The sequence below is a fragment of the Misgurnus anguillicaudatus genome, chromosome 21 (genome assembly GCF_027580225.2).
Source record: "Misgurnus anguillicaudatus chromosome 21, ASM2758022v2, whole genome shotgun sequence".
In the NCBI taxonomy this organism is placed as follows: domain Eukaryota; kingdom Metazoa; phylum Chordata; class Actinopteri; order Cypriniformes; family Cobitidae; genus Misgurnus; species Misgurnus anguillicaudatus.
Genome location: NC_073357.2, coordinates 40,952,071 through 40,974,041, shown reverse-complemented (window position 1 = coordinate 40,974,041; position 21,971 = coordinate 40,952,071). Strand labels below are relative to the sequence as shown.

The window sequence follows — 21,971 nt, the reverse complement described above, 5'->3', positions numbered from 1 at the left end:
TATCAAAACATACTGTAACATCCCTTCACAAATCTTGTCATGACAGCCGCCAATAAACACTTATAAAAACACAATAAAGACTTTTAATGATGTGATAGAGCACACGTAGTTAACCCAGCCAGCTAACCAACTAAGACTAAAACACTAAATAAAACTCTTAGTAAAACAGGGCTATATGCAAAAACAAGTCTTACCTTTTGTCGTCGTGCAGTTTTTATTCCACAAGTCGCCTTATTCAAAAACGCGCGCAAATAATTAATACAATTCACTTCGACTGCGCTACAATTTAAGAGAACATGTTTATTTATCCACAGAGTTTATTTATCCACATTTTACTTCTGGAATAATGTATGCAATATGCATTGCGCGAGTGTGCGGGAGAACCGTGAGTCTGTTTAAATGTTAAAACAAAAAAAGGAGTTTACTTGCGAAAATAAAGATTATAACAACAGCGGTCATCATGAAACCTCCTGCACAATTCAAGCTGCGCTGCAAGAACGACAGGTTGATGACATCAAAGTACCGCGAGGATGAGGGGAGAAATCATCGGAAGAGTTTGCTTTCAGACCGCTCTCGCGGCACGTTGATGTCATCCACATGTCGGTTCCTGTATTATAGCATGAAGTCGAACACACGTGTAAATTATCCATATTAGTGATATACCAATGTTCAGAAATGTTCTACTGAAAATATTTAACATTATTTTTAATGAGCTTCATTATAGCCTGTGAATTTCTGGTGTTTTGTCTGAATGCTAGGGTATGGCAACTGCCATACCCTGCCATACGCAAACGCCGCCCCTGCTTGAGAATCCAGTAAGGCGGCTTCAGGGTCTTAATTTTACACGGCAGCTTCCTGAAGTTTATATGTGCAGTACTATTGGTAAGTATAATAGGCTACAAAGAAATTCCACCCTTCCTGGATCCAACAGAACAGGTAAGACGCCCTCACTCCTTAGTATAAGGGAATATATAAGATATTAGAATGAACAGAACAATATTAAATTTTAACTAACAAATCTTTTATTTAACCTAAATGAATTTGTATTGTTTGTTTGTTTAGTATTCTCTTTTGTTTCTTTCACAGGAGCAAAGAATCAGTATCAAACTTCACCCATTCAAGGAAGAGCAAAATAAAATGACAAATAAAAATAAATAAATAAACTTAAATCAACAGATTTGTTTCAATGTCTGTGTAAGACCAATCAAATTGAAATATAAATCTGTGCAACCCTTTGATCTGAATGAATTCTTATCTCACTGAATATTATACAGTAAGCTTAATTCAAACCTTCAAAAATAACACAACATTACACAGGGAATTCACTTTCAACCTTGAATTATAAATCACAGATTTTACATGAACAGTAATTCAAAGTAACCCTTGTTTAAATGAAGTCACTGATTATTCAGTCCAATCCACCTTTAGGAATGTGTAAATCAGTTAACAGTTCCAGGAAAAAATAGAATTTAAACCCCTTCCATTTCCATGTCCATGGGTTCAAAGATGAATAATGCACTTGTGCACAGAAAAAGTCTCTGATTTCCTTTGGCAAAAATGTGCACTAATCACAGTTTCACGAATGATAGTTAAACCATCCAATTCAGTTCACTCACTGAAAACAATGATTTGCTTACCAGTGTTCAGTAGAAAAATAGAAATATTGTACATCACCACTCAATTTGTGGACAAGACTCTGAATGACGTCCAGGGATGGCAGGGTAAAGCTTCTTCACTCAATGCTCTTCCCCAGCAAACACACCCATGTGGGGCCCAAATGGGTTGCACCTGGGCTGATATCTGGGGCCCACCTGGGCTACCCAACTGGGACCCAGCTAATTTTGTCCTCAGTTTCCATGGAGCCCCCACATGGGTTTGCCCAGATGGGTTCATGATGGGTTCTTGGTGGGAACCTTATGGGGCCCATATGGGTAGACCAGGTTAATCCCATTCGGGACCCACATGGGACTACCCACATGGGTTAATGATGGGCTCTTGGTGGGCACTTTATCGGGCCCATATGGGTAGACCAGGTAAATCCCATTTGGGACCCACATGGGACTACCCACATGGGTTAATGATGGGCTCTTGGTGGGCACCTTATCAGGCCCATATGGGTAGACCAGGTAAATCCCATTTGGGACCCACATGGAAATACCCACATGGGTTAATGATGGGGCCCAGATAGGACTTATATAGGGCACTTATGGGTCACAACTGGTATATTTATGGGCTATACTATATTGTTTTGGGTTACCTTATTTTACAATAAACCCCTAAATACAAAAATTCCATGCAATACACTACAATAAAATCTTAAAGTTATTCAATGAACAGAAAACAGTAGTTCATGCTTTACTTTTACAATTTATTAACAATTTGATCTTGACTTAAAATTACATTTAAAACTTTATAAAACACAACATTAAAAATTGAAAAAAAAGAAAAGTTAAACTTACAGGGTTCATCCTAAAATTATTTTTTTTGTCATTAATTACTCACCCTCATGTCGTTTCAAACCCATAAGAGCTTCAATCATCTTCAGAACACAAATGAAGCCTACTGATCTCATAAAAAATATCTTAATTTCTGTTTTGAAGATGAACAAAGATCTTGCAGGTGTGGAACGACATGAGGAAAAGTAATTTATGACAAATTTTTCTTTTTTTGTGGAGCAACCCTTTAATTAACTCTTTAAAAAGTTTAATTAACTTCAACTTATTAACTGCATAGAACAATACAAACAAAACAACATTAGGGCAGCTCCTCACTCCTCTGTTGTTACTGTACCAACGGCCCTTTGAAAAGAAAAAGAAAATAAATTAACCGTTAAGCCACTTTTCTTCATAAATTCCACTTTTCACAGTTCAAACAGATGTGTCAGGTTACCCTTCATGACATATCATGATTTAAAAGGGTTAGTTCACCCAAAAATTAAACTAATGTAGTTTTTTACTCCCCCTCATGTCGTTCCACACCCGTAAGACCCTCGTTAATCTTTAGAACACAAATTAAGATATGCATAGTCAGCAATGACATTTCATCTCTCAGGATCCATTAATGTACTAAACATATATTTAAAACAGTTCATGTGAGTACAATGGTTAAAGGAATAGTCTACTCATTTTCAATATTAAAATATGTTATTACCTTAACTAAGAATTGTTGATACATCCCTCTATCATCTGTGTGCGTGCACGTAAGCGCTGGAGCGCGCTGCGACGCTTCGATAGCATTTAGCTTAGCCCCATTCATTCAATGGTACCATTTAGAGATAAAGTTAGAAGTGATCAAACACATCAACGTTTTTCCTATTTAAGACGAGTAGTTATACGAGCAAGTTTGGTGGTACAAAATAAAACGTAGCGCTTTTCTAAGCGGATTTAAAAGAGGAACTATATTGTATGGCGTAATAGCACTTATGGGAGTACTTCGACTCGGCGCTGTAACACCCTCCCTCTCCCATTATGAGAGGGAGAAGGGGAGCGGACTTTTTCAGGCGAGTCGAAGAACCCGGAATTTCATCGCATAAAATTACATAAACATCCCGCATATTCATTCGCATTTTTTAAGAAAACGTGCCGCAAGATCAAGGATTTTTGCCCGCAACAATCACAAAAAAACTGAATTTTTCTGGAAGGACTGGTCAATGCAGGCCTCAGTAAGGCACTGTATTTAATCAAAAATATCTTAATTTGTGTTCTGATGATGAGTGAAGGTTGGGTGTAGAATGACACGAGGGTGAGTAATTAATGACATTATTTACATTTTAGGGTGAACTAACCCTTTTAATTCACAGACAGGTCAAAATATTTAGCATGCCAAATATCACACCATTTTCTTGACAATCTTTGATAATTCACACAGTGATTGTCACTCGCAATGAGCAGCAATTTACCTATGATTTCGGGCATTTGCGACTTTGCAAAACCTGTCGGTGGGTGACAATAAGGCCTAAAATTGTCCAGTAAGAACTCGCCATTAGTGTGTAAACACTGCCTGATATGTTTGTGCCTGAGTACAAATTGCAAGACCAGAAGTAGGGTTGTAACGGTATACCGGTATGGCGGTATACCATGATATTGCCATGTACGGTTATCATACCGCCAACATTTCCTTATCCAAGGTTTAGGGAAAAAAATGAAAGCAGATCTTAGCATGCACTGCTGCACATACACTGCAAAAAAATGACTTTCAATAAAAAAATTACTTAATATTTTTGTCTTGTTTTCAGTAAAAATATTAAAAAATTCTTAAATGAAGATGCTTTCTCTTGATGAGCAAAATGACCTAAGAAAATTAGTCTAGTTTTAGACCAAAAATATCAAATTTAAGTGATTTTGTGCATAAAACAAGCAAAAAAATCTGCCAATGGGGTAATCTTGAACATTTTTCTTTAAACACTAAATTCAAGACAAATTCAAGAAAAATGTGCTTACCCCATTACCCCATTTTTGCTTGTTTAATGCACAAATTGACTTAAATTTGATATTTAGTGTTTATGACAAAAGTAAAACTTATTTCAAGAACATTTTTTGCTTGTTTTAAGCACTAATTTACTTAACGTTTTATTTTTTTGTCTAAAACTAGACTTATTTTCTTAGGTCATTTTCCTCATCAAGAAAATACATCTTAATTTAAGAATTTGTAGATATTTATAGGGGAGAGCGGGGTAAGTTGTCACACGGGTAAGTTGTCACACTGTTAATAACTCCAACACTAGAGGCTCTATCTCAAAAATCAAATAGCCACTTTATGTGACTTCTTCTTCTATAGTGAACTTCCTGTTCACATGTGGTCAAGATCACTGTAATCTGAGGTTAGCACAATTTTCTTATTTTTCTGCTTAAAAAGTAAAAAAAAATCACTTTACATTTTATGCAATACAACTTTGTTAGGTGTGAATGTTTAAAATGATTATTTTGCACAAAATAGAGGAGACCGTAAAGTGTCTTTTGATACTTTAGCTAAAGTGATATGATGAGCTAAACTTGAGATTTAGACAACATTAGCACACAAGTAAGTATGGGGCAAGTTGTCTCAATGACTTTGGGGCAAGTCGTCACATCTGACAACTTGCCCCTGTACAAACAAACACATCGAACATGCTCAGAAAACATGATATAGAAAAGAATAAGCCTCAATCTAGCAAAAAGCTGTTTCAAAAGAAAGGGAAGCAGAAATCTGGACCTATGAAAAACAAGGCAGCTAAAAGAAGAAAAATCATGCAAGAGTCATCATCAGATGATGAAGAGTGCTTCTGCCTCGTCTGTGTAGAGCCATTTTCAAAGAGTCGTCCAAAGGAGACCTGGGTAAAATGTGTAAAATGCAACAATTGGGCCCATGATGCTTGCACCTCAGGCCAGGCAATTTATGTGTGTCAGAATTGTGATTCTGGAGATGAGTCCTATTAGTCATACAGGGCATCTGTTTTGTTCAGAGGTTAAACATGTTAAGTTAAGCAAGTTATCTGCAGCGTTCCATTCAGTTATCTGGTTTTATGTGAAAGCCATAGAACATTTGAACCAAAGTTCAAAGTAAAGTGGTCTTGCCACTTAATTGAAATGTGCATTATTTGGATTGAAATAATTGTTTTTCCAGATTCTCCAGGCACGGATGTTTATATTTCCAGTTTGGTTTGAGTTTAAAAATTAAAATCAATATTCACAATTAAGTAGTTGTGTTCTTATTTTTAGATAATCTAGTGTGACAACTTACCCGCCCTAGTGTGACAACTTACCCTCCGATGGGGCAAATTGTCACAAGTGCACAGTCACTATTCAACAGTCTACAACTCTGTAATGAGATAAGATATAAAGATGTTATGAATACAACATATGTGCCCAAGACTTCCTTCTTTCATTTGGTATGAGATTTATACCATTTTGATGTATGGTGCTCAGTAAATGTTAGACAGTGTGAAAAGTGTGACAACATACCCCGCTCTCCCCTATTAGAAAACAAGACAAAAATACTAAGTAAGACGTTCATTTTTTTTGCAGTGTATTTTGTTAAAATGCGAGATGTGCAGCTTTATTTTATCTTTATTTTTTTCAAATGGTAGACTCGTACTTCCATAAAAAGTTTTCTTTTTCGTAAAAAGTTTGATATAATAAACCATATGTATAACAAAAAAACCTATGTGTTTGCATTTATTTAAAGCTCATTGTTTCAAAGTGTATACCTTTAAAACCGTAAAACTTTCTGAGACAATTATCATACGGTGAAAATCTCATACCGTTACAACCCCAACCAGAAGTAGGTGTACAGTTCTGTGGGTTCCCAGGGCATGTTTGAAAAGCCATGATTCAATATCTTTTGGCTATGATAATATTAGGATCACATGTTCCCACAAGTTAAAATTTGCAAGACAAAACTAAGCTAACAGAACATGTCCCCTCCCGGTCACTGTATGTAATACCACACAAATGGTAAAACTTTTTTGAATTTGCATTGATTATTCGTCTTATTAAAGTTTGTATTTCCATTTAAAATGTAAATCTTAAGACATTTACCCATCTTGTTGTCCAACTCGTGCCCTGGCAGTGCGATAACCTCCCCTGTCCCTGGCACCGATTAGCCACTTGGACACTGCCTTCTCTGCCTCTCTTCTTGTTGTTGTATTCGTTAGGGCATTTTTTTTCAAACTTCCTGTAAAATACATAAAAAAGCATTAAAGTGATATTAAATTTAATCTGAGCTCTTTCAAGAAAGAAGCAGTTATCTCCACATTTTTCAGGAGATACAATAATGGTATCGGATATAATATTCTGTCATACACAAATGTTTTTTCTGTATTTTTACAAAAGCAATAAGAGCAACATTTTTAGTGCAAATGTTTATTAACTGAACAAACACAGAAACAGAAATTTGTGTTATTATTTATACATAATGTCATAAATATGTCAACAATGTCAAAATACTCATCTCAGCAAGGATTCAGATAAACATAGTTGGTTATATCTAAAGTAAACATAAAAGAAATCGGATTTGTTTCATTATTTGAAATCCATGTATAAGGTCTTAAAATGGACAACAGCCTATAAAAACCTGCTGCTGTCATTGGTGTTAATCAAACAAAAATAATTTTACAAAGATTAATCTATATTTGTAATGATACAGTTAATACTATGGTGTTATTTTTCATTTATAAAATATTTTTGTAGCTGAATAGTACTGTTTGACCTAATTTAACTTCATTCTATTGTATTTATCTATGCTAGTAACATGTATATTTGTTCTTATTACCTCACTTTTCTTTAATAATGTTTTAATTTTATTATTTACAGTGTTGGGCATGTTACTTTAAAAAGTAATTATTTATAGTTACTTCTCACAAATAGATGAAAACTGCTTCAGCAAGCTCAATATAGTAATGCCAAAATGTTTTTGTCAGTAATGGTAACAGCATTGTAATCGGAGAAAAAGTTATTAGTTTGATTATCCATTACTGAAAAAATAACAATCACTGATTACAACAAATCACTGATTATTTATTAGAAACTGTGAGTTTTGTGAACACCACTAATTAACAGTTACCCATCACTGAAATTGGCAGTATACCTTGTCCATATTGTCATTATTCTGGTTATTCTCAGTTTTTCTTACGTTTTTCTATGGTCTCGGACTCGCTGGTATTTGAACTTGTCTCGGTCTCTGCCACTGGTCTTGCCAAATATGGCTTTTGGTCTCGACCGAGTCCAGTTGTCTATTATGTAAGGAATAATTGACAACGGGCCATTGAATTATTAGAAAAATAATGCATACCCAAGGTGGTGATGCCGTTACACCTCGGGTGTGCAGTATTTTTCTAATAATTCAACGGCCCAGAGCATTTAGATCAATAAATTATAACCCAAATAATAACCCAAAATGATTGTCTTGATACTGTCATACATACGACTTGAGTCTTTCCTGGACTCGGACTCAAATCTTTTTGGACTCGGTCTTGTCTTGGACTCAAACCTCTTTTGACTCGGTCTCGACTAGTCCTGGTCTTGGATTCGACAAAGGTGGTCTTGACTACAGCCCTGTCTCAGTGTAAGTATTGACAATTATTTTGATTGACAATCAATATGGATCTATTACCACTGATTTATGAAGAACAACTGAACTCAGAATAACCTCAGTTTGCACATGAATATGTTAAACAGTGAGTATATATACATACCATATACCACCTCAAACAGTTTGAGCCTCCCAAACTCTCGCTTTCCATGGCGGCCAACAAAGTTATACTGCCTAGATAGAGCAGGATCTAAAAGAAAAGCCATCATCCTTCTTATGGCTTCATCCACAGTACTCCCTCCAATATCTGCCACCACAGCAACCTATGGAAAACAAGATTATCATTATAGACCCTTTTACAGGCCACGTGATCAAATAGTTGCGTATGCATTTTGGCAACGGAAGTGGTGTTGTTCCCCATTGGTTTTAACGTGTTAGCAACGGTTTCCCAGCATCAAAATGTCTGGTTGTTGCATTTACGGTTGCACTAATCAATATTCCACCAAGGGGCTTACGTTTTATAGGATTTCGACAGGATCACGGCTGTGATGGCAAGCGATTAAACGTGTTGATTTGAGTGAGGACATAATAAAAAAATGCTTGCGTCTGTACTCTATAAGACCCTTTTACTGTTTGTACACAATGATGACGTGGCAACGTATGTGTGCGCATTTTGGCAACAGAAGTAAGAGGCACGTGCATTTCAAATGCACAAAAAAAAAAAAAAAAAAAAAAAAAAGAATTCAAATGCACGTGCGTTTGTGCATAAAGTAAACTGATCACTTTAGCGCCATTTTGCAGTTAAACTGTTTAAAATCACTTGAATGTTAACATTTTGCAAACCTTTGATACACTTACAAATGATAAACTTTCCCTATTTAAATTTGCGTATTAATCCGCGAATCACATGCGAGCCGAACCGTGGGTCGATCAGTTACACCACTATTCTTTGTAGCAAAAAAGCTACAGTACTGTGCAAACATCTTAGACCACCATTAGATTTGTGGATTAAGAAAAGGTATAATGACCATATATATAATTATAACTATAGTTTTTTAAATAAAACCAAGAAATACAGTAAATTTATAGGCAGTATTAAAAAAGCATCATAAATGCTTAAAAGTACAGACAGGTTTTAAACCATACTTGCCATTTCCAATCATATTTGGAAAGAAAAACACCTGACAAAACATGGCCATCATAGACTGGCATGAATTTATTATTCAGACTTTAATTTATTGAGGCAGGAATAAAATTCCGTGATTTCAGCAGTTTAGCCTTTTGATAGGAGATTCGAGTCGCTGATTCGATTCATTAAAGCTCCAAAGCAGTGTTTTGAAATTATTCATTATTTCGTTTTTTTGGCGCACATAACTATTCTCATCACTTTATTATATTAACATAAGACCACTGAACTTGCATTAATTGTTTTAAATATGTTTGAATCTTGAGAAAGACATTACTTAGATTTAATCAGAAATATCTTAATTGTGACTTCTGCACAGTACTGTATGTGAAAAAATGTAAAATTAAGACCTGTGAACCTGGTAAATTATTCACATTAGAACATACCACTTGGTTGAGAAAGGTGGGGTCTGACAATTTCTGCTCCATTGCATCAACATCCGAGACTGTCCTCAGGGGGAAAACGATGTCCTCTGGAAGAGCAGCTCTAACTGTAGTTGCATCCCGTTGTGTGAGAAGTGATTGTAGCATCCTCCCATGGACCTTCTGCGTCTCCTTTATTTCCTCCAGGACAGTTAAGACCCGGGCAAACATGCTATCTCTAAATGAAGGACTAGCACCTTGCAGAACTCTACTGGGGTGCTCTGGTGTAACTGCCATTAAAGGTGTTGAAGGTGGAGAGGGCTGAATACATGGATGGGCCCTGTGTAAGTGGGGAGTCTCCGGTTGGCGGTTCTCTGGCACTCGGGGAGGTAAATGCTGATCTCGAACTACAGAACTGGGATCTTGAAGAATTGTACTGGGTCGTTCTGAAGTAACAGACATTAAAGGAGCTGAAAGTGGAGGGGGTTGGATAAATGGACGGGTCTTGAGTGAGTGGGGAGCCTTTGGTTGGAGGTTGTTTGGAATTGGGGAAGATAAAGGCCCACTAGATGCATGATCCTGTCCAGCACTATCCTCATCTGAGCTTGACAGACATACTGCCCTTGATATGCACAAAATGTAGAGCATAATTAAGTAGTTGTACAAGTTTAAAATTACATAAGTATATGTGCAATGTAGGATAATGAATAGTAATGCATGAAATGCAAAGGATAAACATTTTTGGTTGCATTAAAGAGGCAATACTTTAAATTTACTGTATTAATATAATATGCATTGATTCTTATTAAATCTGAAGTTATTTAGTCAAGCAGGAAGTGATATTCTCTTTGACTTGTTTAAATAACATTAATGGGTCCCTTTTGAAGCATGCACTTGGCACTTCATTTAAGATGATTTTTAACTTAACCCTTAATCAGTGTTTGGGGCCCCAGGGGACCCCACTAGACGTTTCCTTCATTTTTTAAGTGTTACCTTCATCTCAGGCAGGGAACTACACTAACCTTTTCCACTGGTTGCACTTGCGCTACCAACTTTTTCAGTTACTGGCGCAAAATATGATTTGGTCGCACATATTTTTTTCAAGTTATATTAAGGAGCTCTGGATTATAATGAACAATAATAAAACTGTATTGCATACAGATATGCTTTTTATCTTACTTGCCATCTTTTAAACCACATGCCGCCTTGTTTTCTTAAACGTTGCAGTGTTTCCCAAAGATCTGAAATGTACTTGTGGTGGTAGTCATTACCCACTGACAAATAATGGTCTACTATACATGTGACGAAGAACTAATAATGTGTGACACAACACAATACTTTGATTTATTAAAAATGTATATTAATTTCACATTATATTTCATTAATCTAACCACTCCAAACTTTCTCTGCCATTAACAAAGCTGACACTGTTTGTCAAAGCACCACGAAAACACTTACTGTTTTTGCACTGATATATGAAGCAATTAGACCCCTTTTATCAAACTCAATATAATACAACACTATGTATAGTATATTAATAGACAGTGCAGGTCTATAGATTATAAATGTGACTGATGTTATGACTGATGTTATAATGGTAATAATTTCTATTAAATAGGCACTTTTACTGCTTCTGCTCTATCTTTTTATTTCTCTCTTGCCGATTTAAAAAGCTTAATCCACTTATTATTTCAATAATATTATTCCACTTATTTTATTTTCAAATCTACTTGCTGTCCCGGTGACAAACTTTACATTGCTTTGCTCGTTTAGTGCAATGGGCTTGACATTAGCACTGCTTTTTTGCTACAATCTGTGCAAACTTAATATGGATATGGTTTTAGAAAATATATGGTTTATTAATAATACGATTATTAAAAACATGTGAGAAAGAAAACGCAGCGCGTGGTCGTAACAAGAACCATCGCCATAGAAACCGAAGGCACGCTAAACTGCACTCGAGCTTTAGCGCGGTAGCGCTCATGGCCGTTTTCCGATCGACTCGGGTTATAAACTCAATATTAATCAGACTTGGGAACCAAAGTAATTAAACTAGGACCTAACCGGACCCGACAGACCATTTAAAATATAAACCCGGAACCATACGGGTCCCGCGTCCTCAGTGAAGAAAGACCTCTGCTCAAGTTCAGAAACATGGAAGACACTGCGCTTGCGTCGCGTCGCACCCAATTCATTGAGAAACAGCTGAGCACGCAAACGCACACTGATGGGGAGAGACACGACGTTATAAAACGTATTCTTAAAATCCACATTTATGTTTTAATAAATGCTCATAGTAACATAGCATATTGTCTAAAACATTAGGTAGCACATTTGCGACCCATTAAAAATTAGGGTCGCAACGGCAGTTCAAAAGGTCGCATATGCGACCATTTTGGTCGCAGTGTAGCTCCCTGCCCTGGTCAGCTTAAGCTTTGCTCATTCAGTGCAATGGGCTTGACATTAGCACTGCTTTTTTGCTACAATCTCTATGTAAACGTTTTAAATATGGATATGGTTTTAGAAAAGATATGGTTTATTAATAATACGATTATTAAAAAAATGTTAGAAAGAAAATGCGTGTGATCGTAACAAGAACCATCGCCATAGAAACCGGAGGCACGCTGAAACTGCACTCGAGCTTTAGCGCGGTAGCGCTCATGGCCGTTTTCCGATCGACTCGGGTTATACACACAATATAAATCAGACTTGGGACCCAAAGTAATTAAACTAGGTCCTAACCGGACCCGACTGACCATCTAAAATATAAACCCGGAACAATACGGGTCCCGCGTCCTCAGTGAAGAAAGACATCTGCTCAAGTTCAGAAACATGGAAGACACTGAGCTTGCTTCGCGTCCCACCCAATTAATTGAGAAACAGCTGAGCACGCAAACGCACACTCATAGGGAGAGACACGGAGACACGACGTGCTTTCACGCAAAATGAAGCCAACGTGTTGATGGCTCAGAGCACGTTATAAAACGCATTCTTAAAATTCACATTTCTGTTTTAATAAATGCTCATAGTAAATCATAGCATATTGTCTAAAACATTAGGTAGCACATTTGCGACCCATTAAAAATTACGGTCGCAACGGCAGTTCAAAAGGTCGCATATGCGACCATTTTGGTGGCAGTGTAGTTCCCTGTCAGGGGCATGAAACTCTGTGACCGTTCCTAAATAGTCTATCTAAACATGAACAAAAAATGGGCTTGATTTGCTTGTTCTAAAGGTGTGTGAATTTTTTTACCGTTTATAGTGTTTGAGGTCTGATAGACCCCAACTTTTAAAGAGTGATTGCATAAGGAAATATAATTTTTTTATATGGAAAACTACATCTTTTTTATTTACTTCTCAACTAAACATTTATGCTGTGTTTTTATTGAATTTTGGAAGTTTTTTACCTATTTACTGCACAATTACTTAACTAGGACAAATTGGCTCATGAAAATGATTTTTTTAAGAAAGAAATCACGGAATGTGGATCTTCATTTAATCTAAATAGTTTTTGGACATTGCTCTATGTGTTAGGGATAGAATACTGAAATCTGCTGGTTTGTGGAAAAAACACAAACCAGAAATGATTTAGTAATGATAATTAAAGAAAGAAAGTGCTCTAAGCACATATATCCAATAGAGCTCCATAGGGACTCAATTCATTTCAAAAAAATATTTATAAGCCCATTTATGGCCTAGTTAAGTAATTGTGCAGTAAATAGGTAAAACACTTCCAAATTTCCACAAAAACACAGCATAAATGTATAGTTGAGAAGTTAAAAAAATGATATATAGTTTTTCATATTAAAATTTAAAAAAAAAATTCCTTATGCAATCGCTCTTTAAATGTTTGGGGTCTATTTGACCCCAAACACTATAAATATTATCCTTTTTGAACACTGATTAAGGGTTAATTAAGACTGCTCATATGAGAATACTCGGGGAAAAAAACATTTTGGCATAATTATGTGTTAATTTTTGTACAAGCATGAAAAAGACAACTGGTGCATCTCTTCCTGTGCAAACAGGTTTTCACATACACATGAGATACACAGACAACACATTCTCGTTTCTCTTGTGCTTAAATGATAATGATCCTTTTGAGAAGTATTGTTGCTTTTAAAAGCTATATATTCAAGAAATATATCTTACCTTTTTTTGCGCTTCCCTTTTCCCAACTTTCTTCCAGAATCAGACTCAGTCTGCAAGTCTGAGGTTGCCTCAGACATCAAAAGTTTTGCTGTGGCGTGGGCATAGTTTCCTAAATAGACATGTAACAAAAAAATAGCAACTAGTATTTTAGCCGCATGCCTTTGTATTATTTAAAAATTTACAATATTATTATCACCAATCACCTTCAAAAACAGTCATATTACCTGCTTTTCCCAAAACACGCACTTTAAACTTCGGCCAGTCAGAGTCTGGAACAAGTTCTTCCTTTACTGCCTTGGTGATGTTCATTCGCCCTGGTGGCCAGTAACAAGCATCTTCTTCTGGTCCAGTAAACCATTTGCAAGGAACAATTGCTACACCTCCACCATCCAAAAAATCCACAACTGCGAATTGTAGCATGCTGAAAAAATGAAAACAAGCAGGCTAGTGCAGCTGTGGCAATGCCACATATCCAGATTTAAATGGCAAGAGCACTATTTTTCTCCTTAGTTCCTCAATGGATACCACATGCAAGTCTTTGGATAAATTTGAAACATAGTAAATTCCAAGGCATGCCGAGTCAATTGGGTAGCTGAAAAAAGTTTCATAGTTTTCAAAGAAGTGACAGAGTACCTTGACAGTTTTACAAGAAGAAAGCAAAATATTTCTCACAATGAGAATTTTTCCCCTTAAGGAAAAACAGTTATCGCCTTTACAGCAAGAAATTAATGTCTGTCCATCATTGTACTGCCTGTACTGCTGGCATGTTCCAAGTTCATCAGTCACTGGTCCAGAGAAATGGAGCTGTTTGAGGGGTGAGTAAATAGACATTTTCTTCTGTTTCGCCACTTTCTGTTTCTCATGGATGCGCCTGACAATTTGCTGGACAGGATTTTGGGGCCTCCGTACCATCTTTTTAAGTTTACCTAAATATGTTTAGAATGGGAAGCAGGAAATGTTATCCAACGGACCAAAGTTACGTGCATCTTGGGCAATGTGTATCAATGAATGGATGTTGTATCCAACAAATTCAATGCCGTAAATCAAGCCAAAATCTTGGACAAAAAGTTTCAAAATATCTTCAGCATAGTCGCAGTTTTCAGTACACAAATCAGGACTAAGAAGAATTCGTATAGATACAGACAAAAGTAGAAAGTTTCTATACATTGTATTGGGAATATGTTTAAGAAGAACAACAGGACCCGTATAAAGCAAAAACTGCCTCAATTCAGTTGCCTTCCACATGCTAATTTCAAGGAGAGACCTTGGTTTCCTAGCAAAATTCCTTGGTAAATACTGTCTGACAGAAGCCATGTATGCTGAAATAGTGGTGAGATTTTGAACGGACTGCCTGCATTTCAAAGGCCCTTTTAACCAAAGATAAATTAACTGGCGCATCGCCCCCAAACACACAAGGTGCATATAATCAAGGACAAAACTTGTAACTAATCCCACACCTAGCTCAGACAGTGGTGAAACTCCTCCTTGGTGCTCTTTATAGCCCATTTCCCTAAATGTCTGATCAGTCCTTATCTCTGCAGACAACTCAGGAAAAGACATTCTCCTATTTACATGGACACCTTTTTGAGTGCAGCGTTCACATGCGTAGTACCCAGTGTGGCCCTTTACACATTTGAGGAATGCACGTGCTGGAGCATCACATATAAATGCATCAGGAGCAGCAACTGTGAAATGTACATCATTATAATGAAGACCCTCTTGAACAACAACTTTAACATCTTGAATAAATTCATTTAAATACTCTTGCACATTTGATGGTTTTGTCACACCTGAGTATAAGCCAATCATAAAAACGTTTGAATTTGGGATCTCCTTAATCCTACCCAAAATAGGCCACAGACTTACATTGTTGCTGCGGAATAATGGAAGACCATCAATATTTACTCTAATTGTTAAAGTGTCAGTTAGATCTGTCAGATTGAAATCTAAAGATGACAATTCTGCTAGAACTGAATTTTTTATTCCAAAATGATAATATGATCCTCCTGCTACATTTTTAACATCACATTTGCGGTCTGTGGACATTATGGTTCTAGCATCCAATGGCACTTTAAGGCCTTTCTTTCTGAGAATTTTCAGAAGAGCAGACAATGCATTTTGAGAAATGTTGTATTCTGCAGCCCAGTCTGCAAGACCATTTGTGTCATCTAGTCTGCCAGAAGCTGAATCTTCTGAATCAGAACATTCAGAGTCCAGGTCAAAGTTACTGGAATCATCAGACATCCCATTGTCAAAATCATTGTAAAAGAAGTTATTGTCCAAAGCATCATAAAACATGTCTCTGGGATATTCATTTACTTCATCCTCTGCTACATGTTCGACACAGTCATAATAGACAGAATCCTCCAATGGTTCAGATTGCAAATTGAAATCTAGTGGTTGTTCAAATTGTTGTGAAACAACACGAAAATGCTCAGCAACTTTCGCAGCTATTTTCCTCCTTTTTGTCCTCTGAGAATGCTCCATAGCTTTCTGTAAGAAAAAGGAAGGGGTATGACACTCTAAACCCTAAAAGGTAACAATTCTAATTTAGGTAAAATCATTTGTATGATCATAATAAGTATTTGTAAATGTTTGTAACACCTGACTGCAAGCTGATGCACATTTACAAAAGGCAGAAAAACCTGCTTGCATAATAAATAGGGATGCACCGATGTAAAGGGCTGCCAATATTTATCATCCAATTTTTTGCTAAATTTACAGCCATTGGCATATCGGCTGTAGCAGGAAAATGGCTGTTAGAACAAAGCAATGGTTTATTAATGAACTGCATGAAGGCACTGAGCTATAATGGCTGTTGCGTAGTACTAACGCTGCTTTCTGTACTTTGAAGCTAATCAAATAACAAATAAATCACACATTATTCTAAATAACTTTTGTAACTTCCATAAGTGTAGCGGACCCCATCTGAATGATGACCAAACCTGATGTTTTATAAAGTTAATTGCATCCATTTTCACTCCAAACAAATCACCACAAAAGCTAAACATTACAGCACAAGAAGTGCACACCAAACTCTCTCTCTCCACTGCATTATCATCAACATACAGCGAATTACTCAAAACACTAGATGACAAATAGATTAAGGGTGTTTTCACATATGTTGGTGCGCACCGTGGAGCGGCCTCGGAGCGCACCAAAATACATTGTATCATTTTTCAGTTAGTGCGGTCCTTGTTCACATATGTTTTTTTTTTACTGTACTCCAAGCGCCGCACCGTACACCACGTGACAACGGTCGGCGCTGTCATTGGTCTTTGACCGCTCTTACCGTCTCATGACCCCCCCCTGCCGTTTCCACGACATCCAGCCTGACAGGAAGAGCGCCGCTATCAAGATATTGAGATAAACGATGCACGTCTTTGTGAAGTTTCTTTGCTTAAACGCGAAATTGTGCAGCTGTTCTATTAAAGCCTTTCTCGCGGAGCCGTTTGCTAAAAACCCCTTAATGTCACTATTTGTGTGTGTGGAGGACAGCTATGCATTTATAAAATCATCAGCTCAAACGTCCAGGAGACAGCGAATCTCTGCAACGGACCAATATTGCTTTGTTTGTTGTTAACCCACAATAAAACACCCGGCTCACGTCACGACGGAAGCCCAGTGGCTCAAACATGTGGATATCTTCCTGTATTTGTTCGGCGCGAGGTCCAGCAGTGTTCACACCACAGGTGGGTCGCACCAGAGTTCGACGACAGCCGCTCCGAGACCACCTGTTTAGAGCGGTCTCGGAGTAGTCGTTTAGTGCGCACCCGAGTGCGGCTGTTGTGTTCACACTGACCCAAACGAACCGTACTCGGAGCGAAACGTAATTTTGACCAACCTAAACAGTGTATATGTGAAAGCACCCTAAGATAACAAACAGGTACAAAATCAGTTTAAGCTCTCTCCGCGGAAACTGACTGAGATCACCTCAGATCAATATTTTGTGTTATATATTTATTTATTTACGTGTCAAATTATTTACAAGTAGCCATGTAATAAGCGGGATAACATAGATCTATTCGGTTATTATCTCTGAATAAACCCCTTCAGGCTGATACAAGACCCTTTCTGGGTTTATTCTAAGATAATAACTGAATGGATGTACATAACATTTCAGGAACTACTATTAAATAACAAGAACCGATTAAAGGAATAGTCTACCCTTTTGCCATATTAAACGATGTTATTACCTCAACCTAGACGAATTAATACATACCTATCTTTTTTGAATGCGTGCACTGTACAGTACGTCGTGAATGTGTTTATGCATTTAGCCTAGCCCCATTCATTCCTATGGTACCAAAAAAAAAGTTTTATTTTGTGGTACCATACTTACTGGTAACAGTCTTTAAATAGAGAAAACACGGAAGTGTTTGGTGGCTTCCCTGTTTGGTATCATAGGAATGAATGGGTCTAGGCTAAATGCAAACACATTCACGACGCACTGTACAGTGCACGCATTTAAAAAAGATAGGTATGCATTAATTTGTCTAAGTTGAGGTAATAACATAGTTTAATAAGGCAAAAGGGTAGACAATTCCTTTAACGAATTTGTAGATGTTACGAATGAACCCGCCTCTCCACGTCCTCCCGGCCGCCAGAGGGCGCCTTCACCAGAGTATTAGTTTTTTCCACATTTCACTACATTTCCCATAATGCCTCTTACCTGGGACTGATTACGTCGCCACCTGCAACCTATCATGAACCGCCTATTTAAACCCCTGTGAGACTCTGAACTGTGCGAAGTCTTGATTTGCCCTGTGTAGTCATTTCCGAGCGTTTATCCTGTGATTGTATTTCTTGTTGTGACCTGGACTGTTATTTGGATTATTCGAGTGTTATCTGCCTGCCTTTGATTACTGCCTGTCTTTGGATTATTCGAGTGTTATCTGCCTGCCTTTGATTACTGCCTGTCTTTGGATTATTGATTGTTATCTGCCTGCCACTGACCACTGCCTGTTTTTGGATTAACGATTGTTATCTGCCTGTCTCGACCCTGCCTGTCTACTGTTTATGATTCTGGTTTGCCCCTTACCTGTGATTATTAATAAAACTGCAAATGGATCCTCTGTCTCACGGCTCCTAGAAGTATAGCACTAAGTTGAATGCAGTAGTTAACTGTTAACTAATCAATGTAACCATTTTTATTTCTCATAGAGAACTACTAAGACTTATTATATACAGGTTCACAATTTATATAATGCATGTATAATTCATTCTAAAATGAAGACCATGCTTACCTAGTGAGCATGAAAGTAATGAAAGTGTTACCAAATCAGTCACATTACTAATTATTATCAATATTCTAAAGTTTTAGTATTTTGAGTATCTTTTGTGCATTTGCTATTTGAATTAGCACTAAATAAGGGGGTTCTTTTGAGAGGAAATAGACATTTTATAAAGATGAATGTTAAATTAAACTTCTAAGAATGCATATATTGAACTAAATGTGAACACTTTTAGAATAAAAACTAAAAGTGGTTCTGTGATCACAAAACAAACGGGAGCAGACACAATTAAACAGTTTCGTCTCGTAATTACATTAGAAATGGCATGATCTAGGGAACTGGGATGTCTAACAGAAATTCTAACTTGACAAGAACACATGTTTTGTTAAACATTATGCTTTGAAAACAATGTATTCTGATTAAATTTTTATTTTTCATTTTATTATTGTATGCAATTAGGTTCTTACCTTGAACACACTGACAGTGAATTGCAGCAGAATGGCAGAGTGATGGCGCGCTGTGAGATTCAAGGAGGTGTGGGGGATAAGTATAGCTGAGTTCAACTAAATTAATGGGGGGAAAGAGCACAGGAATACAAAGGGTTTCGTGATTCAATATATGATAAATAATATAATATAATTATATATATATATATATATATATATATATATATATATATATATATATATATATATATATATATATATATATATATATATATATTTATAGACATATGCACACACACACACGCACAGCATATACAGTGCCCTTCATAAGCATCAGGACAGTAAAGACAAAAAAATTCAGTTTGCTGTGGACACCAGAAATTGAAAAGATGAATATCACTATGTCACTTTTTAGTAACCTTTGCTTGTGTTTCAACAAAACATGCATGCTTTATCACAAAGAACAACAACCTTAAATGGTGACTTATATGTGTTTTACCCAAATGCAAGATTAAGGTCAAACTGATCTTACACATTGTCTGATTTTCATGTGTGAACAATTAATACATGAGGACACAGTTCAACACTTCTGAGCCAATGGTCTCAATATGCCCACATTAGATAAGAGTAAAATACAAATGTGTTGTTGTTCCATTTAGTTGGTATATTGTGTATGTTAAGAAGTAAAAAATAAATAAATGTGACATTCTGTACTTTTCTCACGTTCATATTTTAATGTTTAGACATTTCTTGACTCCACAGCAAACAGATACATTTTGTCTGTATTGTCCCAATACTTATGAAAGTCACTATTACAGTATGTGTGACACTGCAACATAAACAAACAATACATATTAAAGAATACTTTAGACAAACACATAATAGAAAAGCATTTCTATGAAATTAACTTTAGTCTCAATTTTAATGTTTACAGCTTATAGCTGAAATATTAGACAAATAAACCTGCCGAGTTTTGCATTTACTATGGAATGCATATAAAGTAAACTCAGAGAATCTCCTAAGATGGTCTAAGTACATTGACGGTTTACAGTTACATGAAATTCAAACTGATTTTAGATGCTGTAAATCTCATGTCACGTGTGAGAAGCACTTACATTATACAGTAAAGTATGCAGCGAATCAGACGTCAATCATTGGTGGATTTTCGTCATTCTGTGCTACAGTCACGTGGAGGTTGCGCACGTGTGTATGACGGCAAACAGCACGCGCATTTGGCGAGTACACGTGTGAAGTTTTCGCTTTTAATAGTAGATTGATATTCACGTCATCCAATGTTCTGCGTGTTTCTTGATGAAACCGCATCAGACGACTCAGTTTCTGAAGCGATCTGAACAAATCAAACTGATTCGCGAACCAATTCAAACGTTTTGGCCCATTTGCTTCGTAAAGAATTGATTCAAAAGACTCATTTATTTGCAATACTTTGTAAGGAATCTACTTAAACGAGTCATTAATTCGCAAATACCCTACACGAGACTGCAATTTTAAAATAAAATACACATTTCGTCATGAACTAAAAACATTTACGAAGGAACGCCGCACAGTGTAACGTAAAAGCACAATTTCCATTAAAAATATGCTCATAAGGGTAAAAGTAAAAAAAATATTTACTTTTCAGACCATATTTTGAAGATTTATACAGTGATGGCGTACAGTAATTTTTATCGTTTTTAAGGCGGAAAATGGCGCGATCTTGGGAACTAGATGTCTAACTGAAATTCTCAATTGACAAGAACACATGTTTGTTAAACATGCTTTGAAAACAATGTATTTTAATTAAAATTAAATATATATATATATATATATTGTATGCAATTATTGGGTTCTTACCTTGAATACACTGACAGCGAAGTCTCCTCATGAAAACTTTAGCAGAATGGCAAGTAATTGAGCGCGCCCGCGAAAATCAGGGAACGGTGGGGGATGGGTATTGCTGAATAAAATCTCGCGAGATCCATCATGCAGTTTTGAAAACTCTCAAATTAATTTTTAAGTTTTTTTCGTGTTTACGGTTTACAGTTACATGAAATTCAAACTGAGTTTGATATTTTAAATTGCACAAAATTGGGTAAAATAGCAATTGTGTATTGTGTTGACAAAACTTTGATTAGATTGTGTTACAGTGGCAAAATAACAATAAAAGCATTTTCAAGGACCATATTTGTGTACTATCTACTCATGTAATTAAACTTTGGGATTTACAGTGTTTGCACTTGTTTTCTTGTTAAACTGAATTAGTAGCCCATTTTCAGCCCATGTACTCATTTCCCATGACTAAACCAAGTAGGTCCCACATGGGGAGCCCACCTGGGTTTGCCCATGTGGGAACCACTTAGTTGACCCCAGATGGGCCCCAGATAAGATGTCCATTTTGAGCCCATGCCCACTCTGTACCCCTGTAACCTATGTGTAACCCATGTGGGCCCCACATAAAAGTGTTTGCTGGGTCTGCGACTGTACCCGTGATCATTACAACAACAGCACGATCCACGAGGCTGCAGTACCACGTGCAGGCGACGCATGAGAAGACGAACGATACACAGCCCTGTCTGACGACTCAGCA

The 21,971-nt window shown here is 36.7% G+C and overlaps 1 protein-coding gene across 2 annotated transcripts; it reads right to left on the bottom strand.

Annotated features, from left to right (window-relative positions):
• Positions 1 to 2,354: 2,354 nt before the first annotated feature.
• On the bottom strand, positions 2,355 to 21,336 carry LOC141352951 (uncharacterized). Of its 2 annotated transcripts, none has more exons than XM_073859188.1 (8): positions 21,239 to 21,336; positions 19,409 to 19,504; positions 13,932 to 16,200; positions 13,708 to 13,816; positions 9,580 to 10,177; positions 8,171 to 8,330; positions 6,516 to 6,651; positions 2,355 to 2,798 (listed from the first exon to the last, which is right to left on the bottom strand). In XM_073859188.1, the coding sequence occupies exons 3-8, from the start codon at positions 14,125 to 14,127 to the stop codon at positions 2,768 to 2,770; spliced, it is 1,230 nt and encodes a 409-aa protein (XP_073715289.1). In that variant the 5' UTR covers positions 14,128 to 16,200; positions 19,409 to 19,504; positions 21,239 to 21,336; the 3' UTR covers positions 2,355 to 2,767. The 2 variants fall into 2 exon arrangements, with proteins under 2 accessions (XP_073715289.1, XP_073715290.1); XM_073859189.1 differs by having other exon boundaries at positions 13,932 to 14,128.
• Between the last annotated feature and the right edge of the window lie 635 nt (positions 21,337 to 21,971).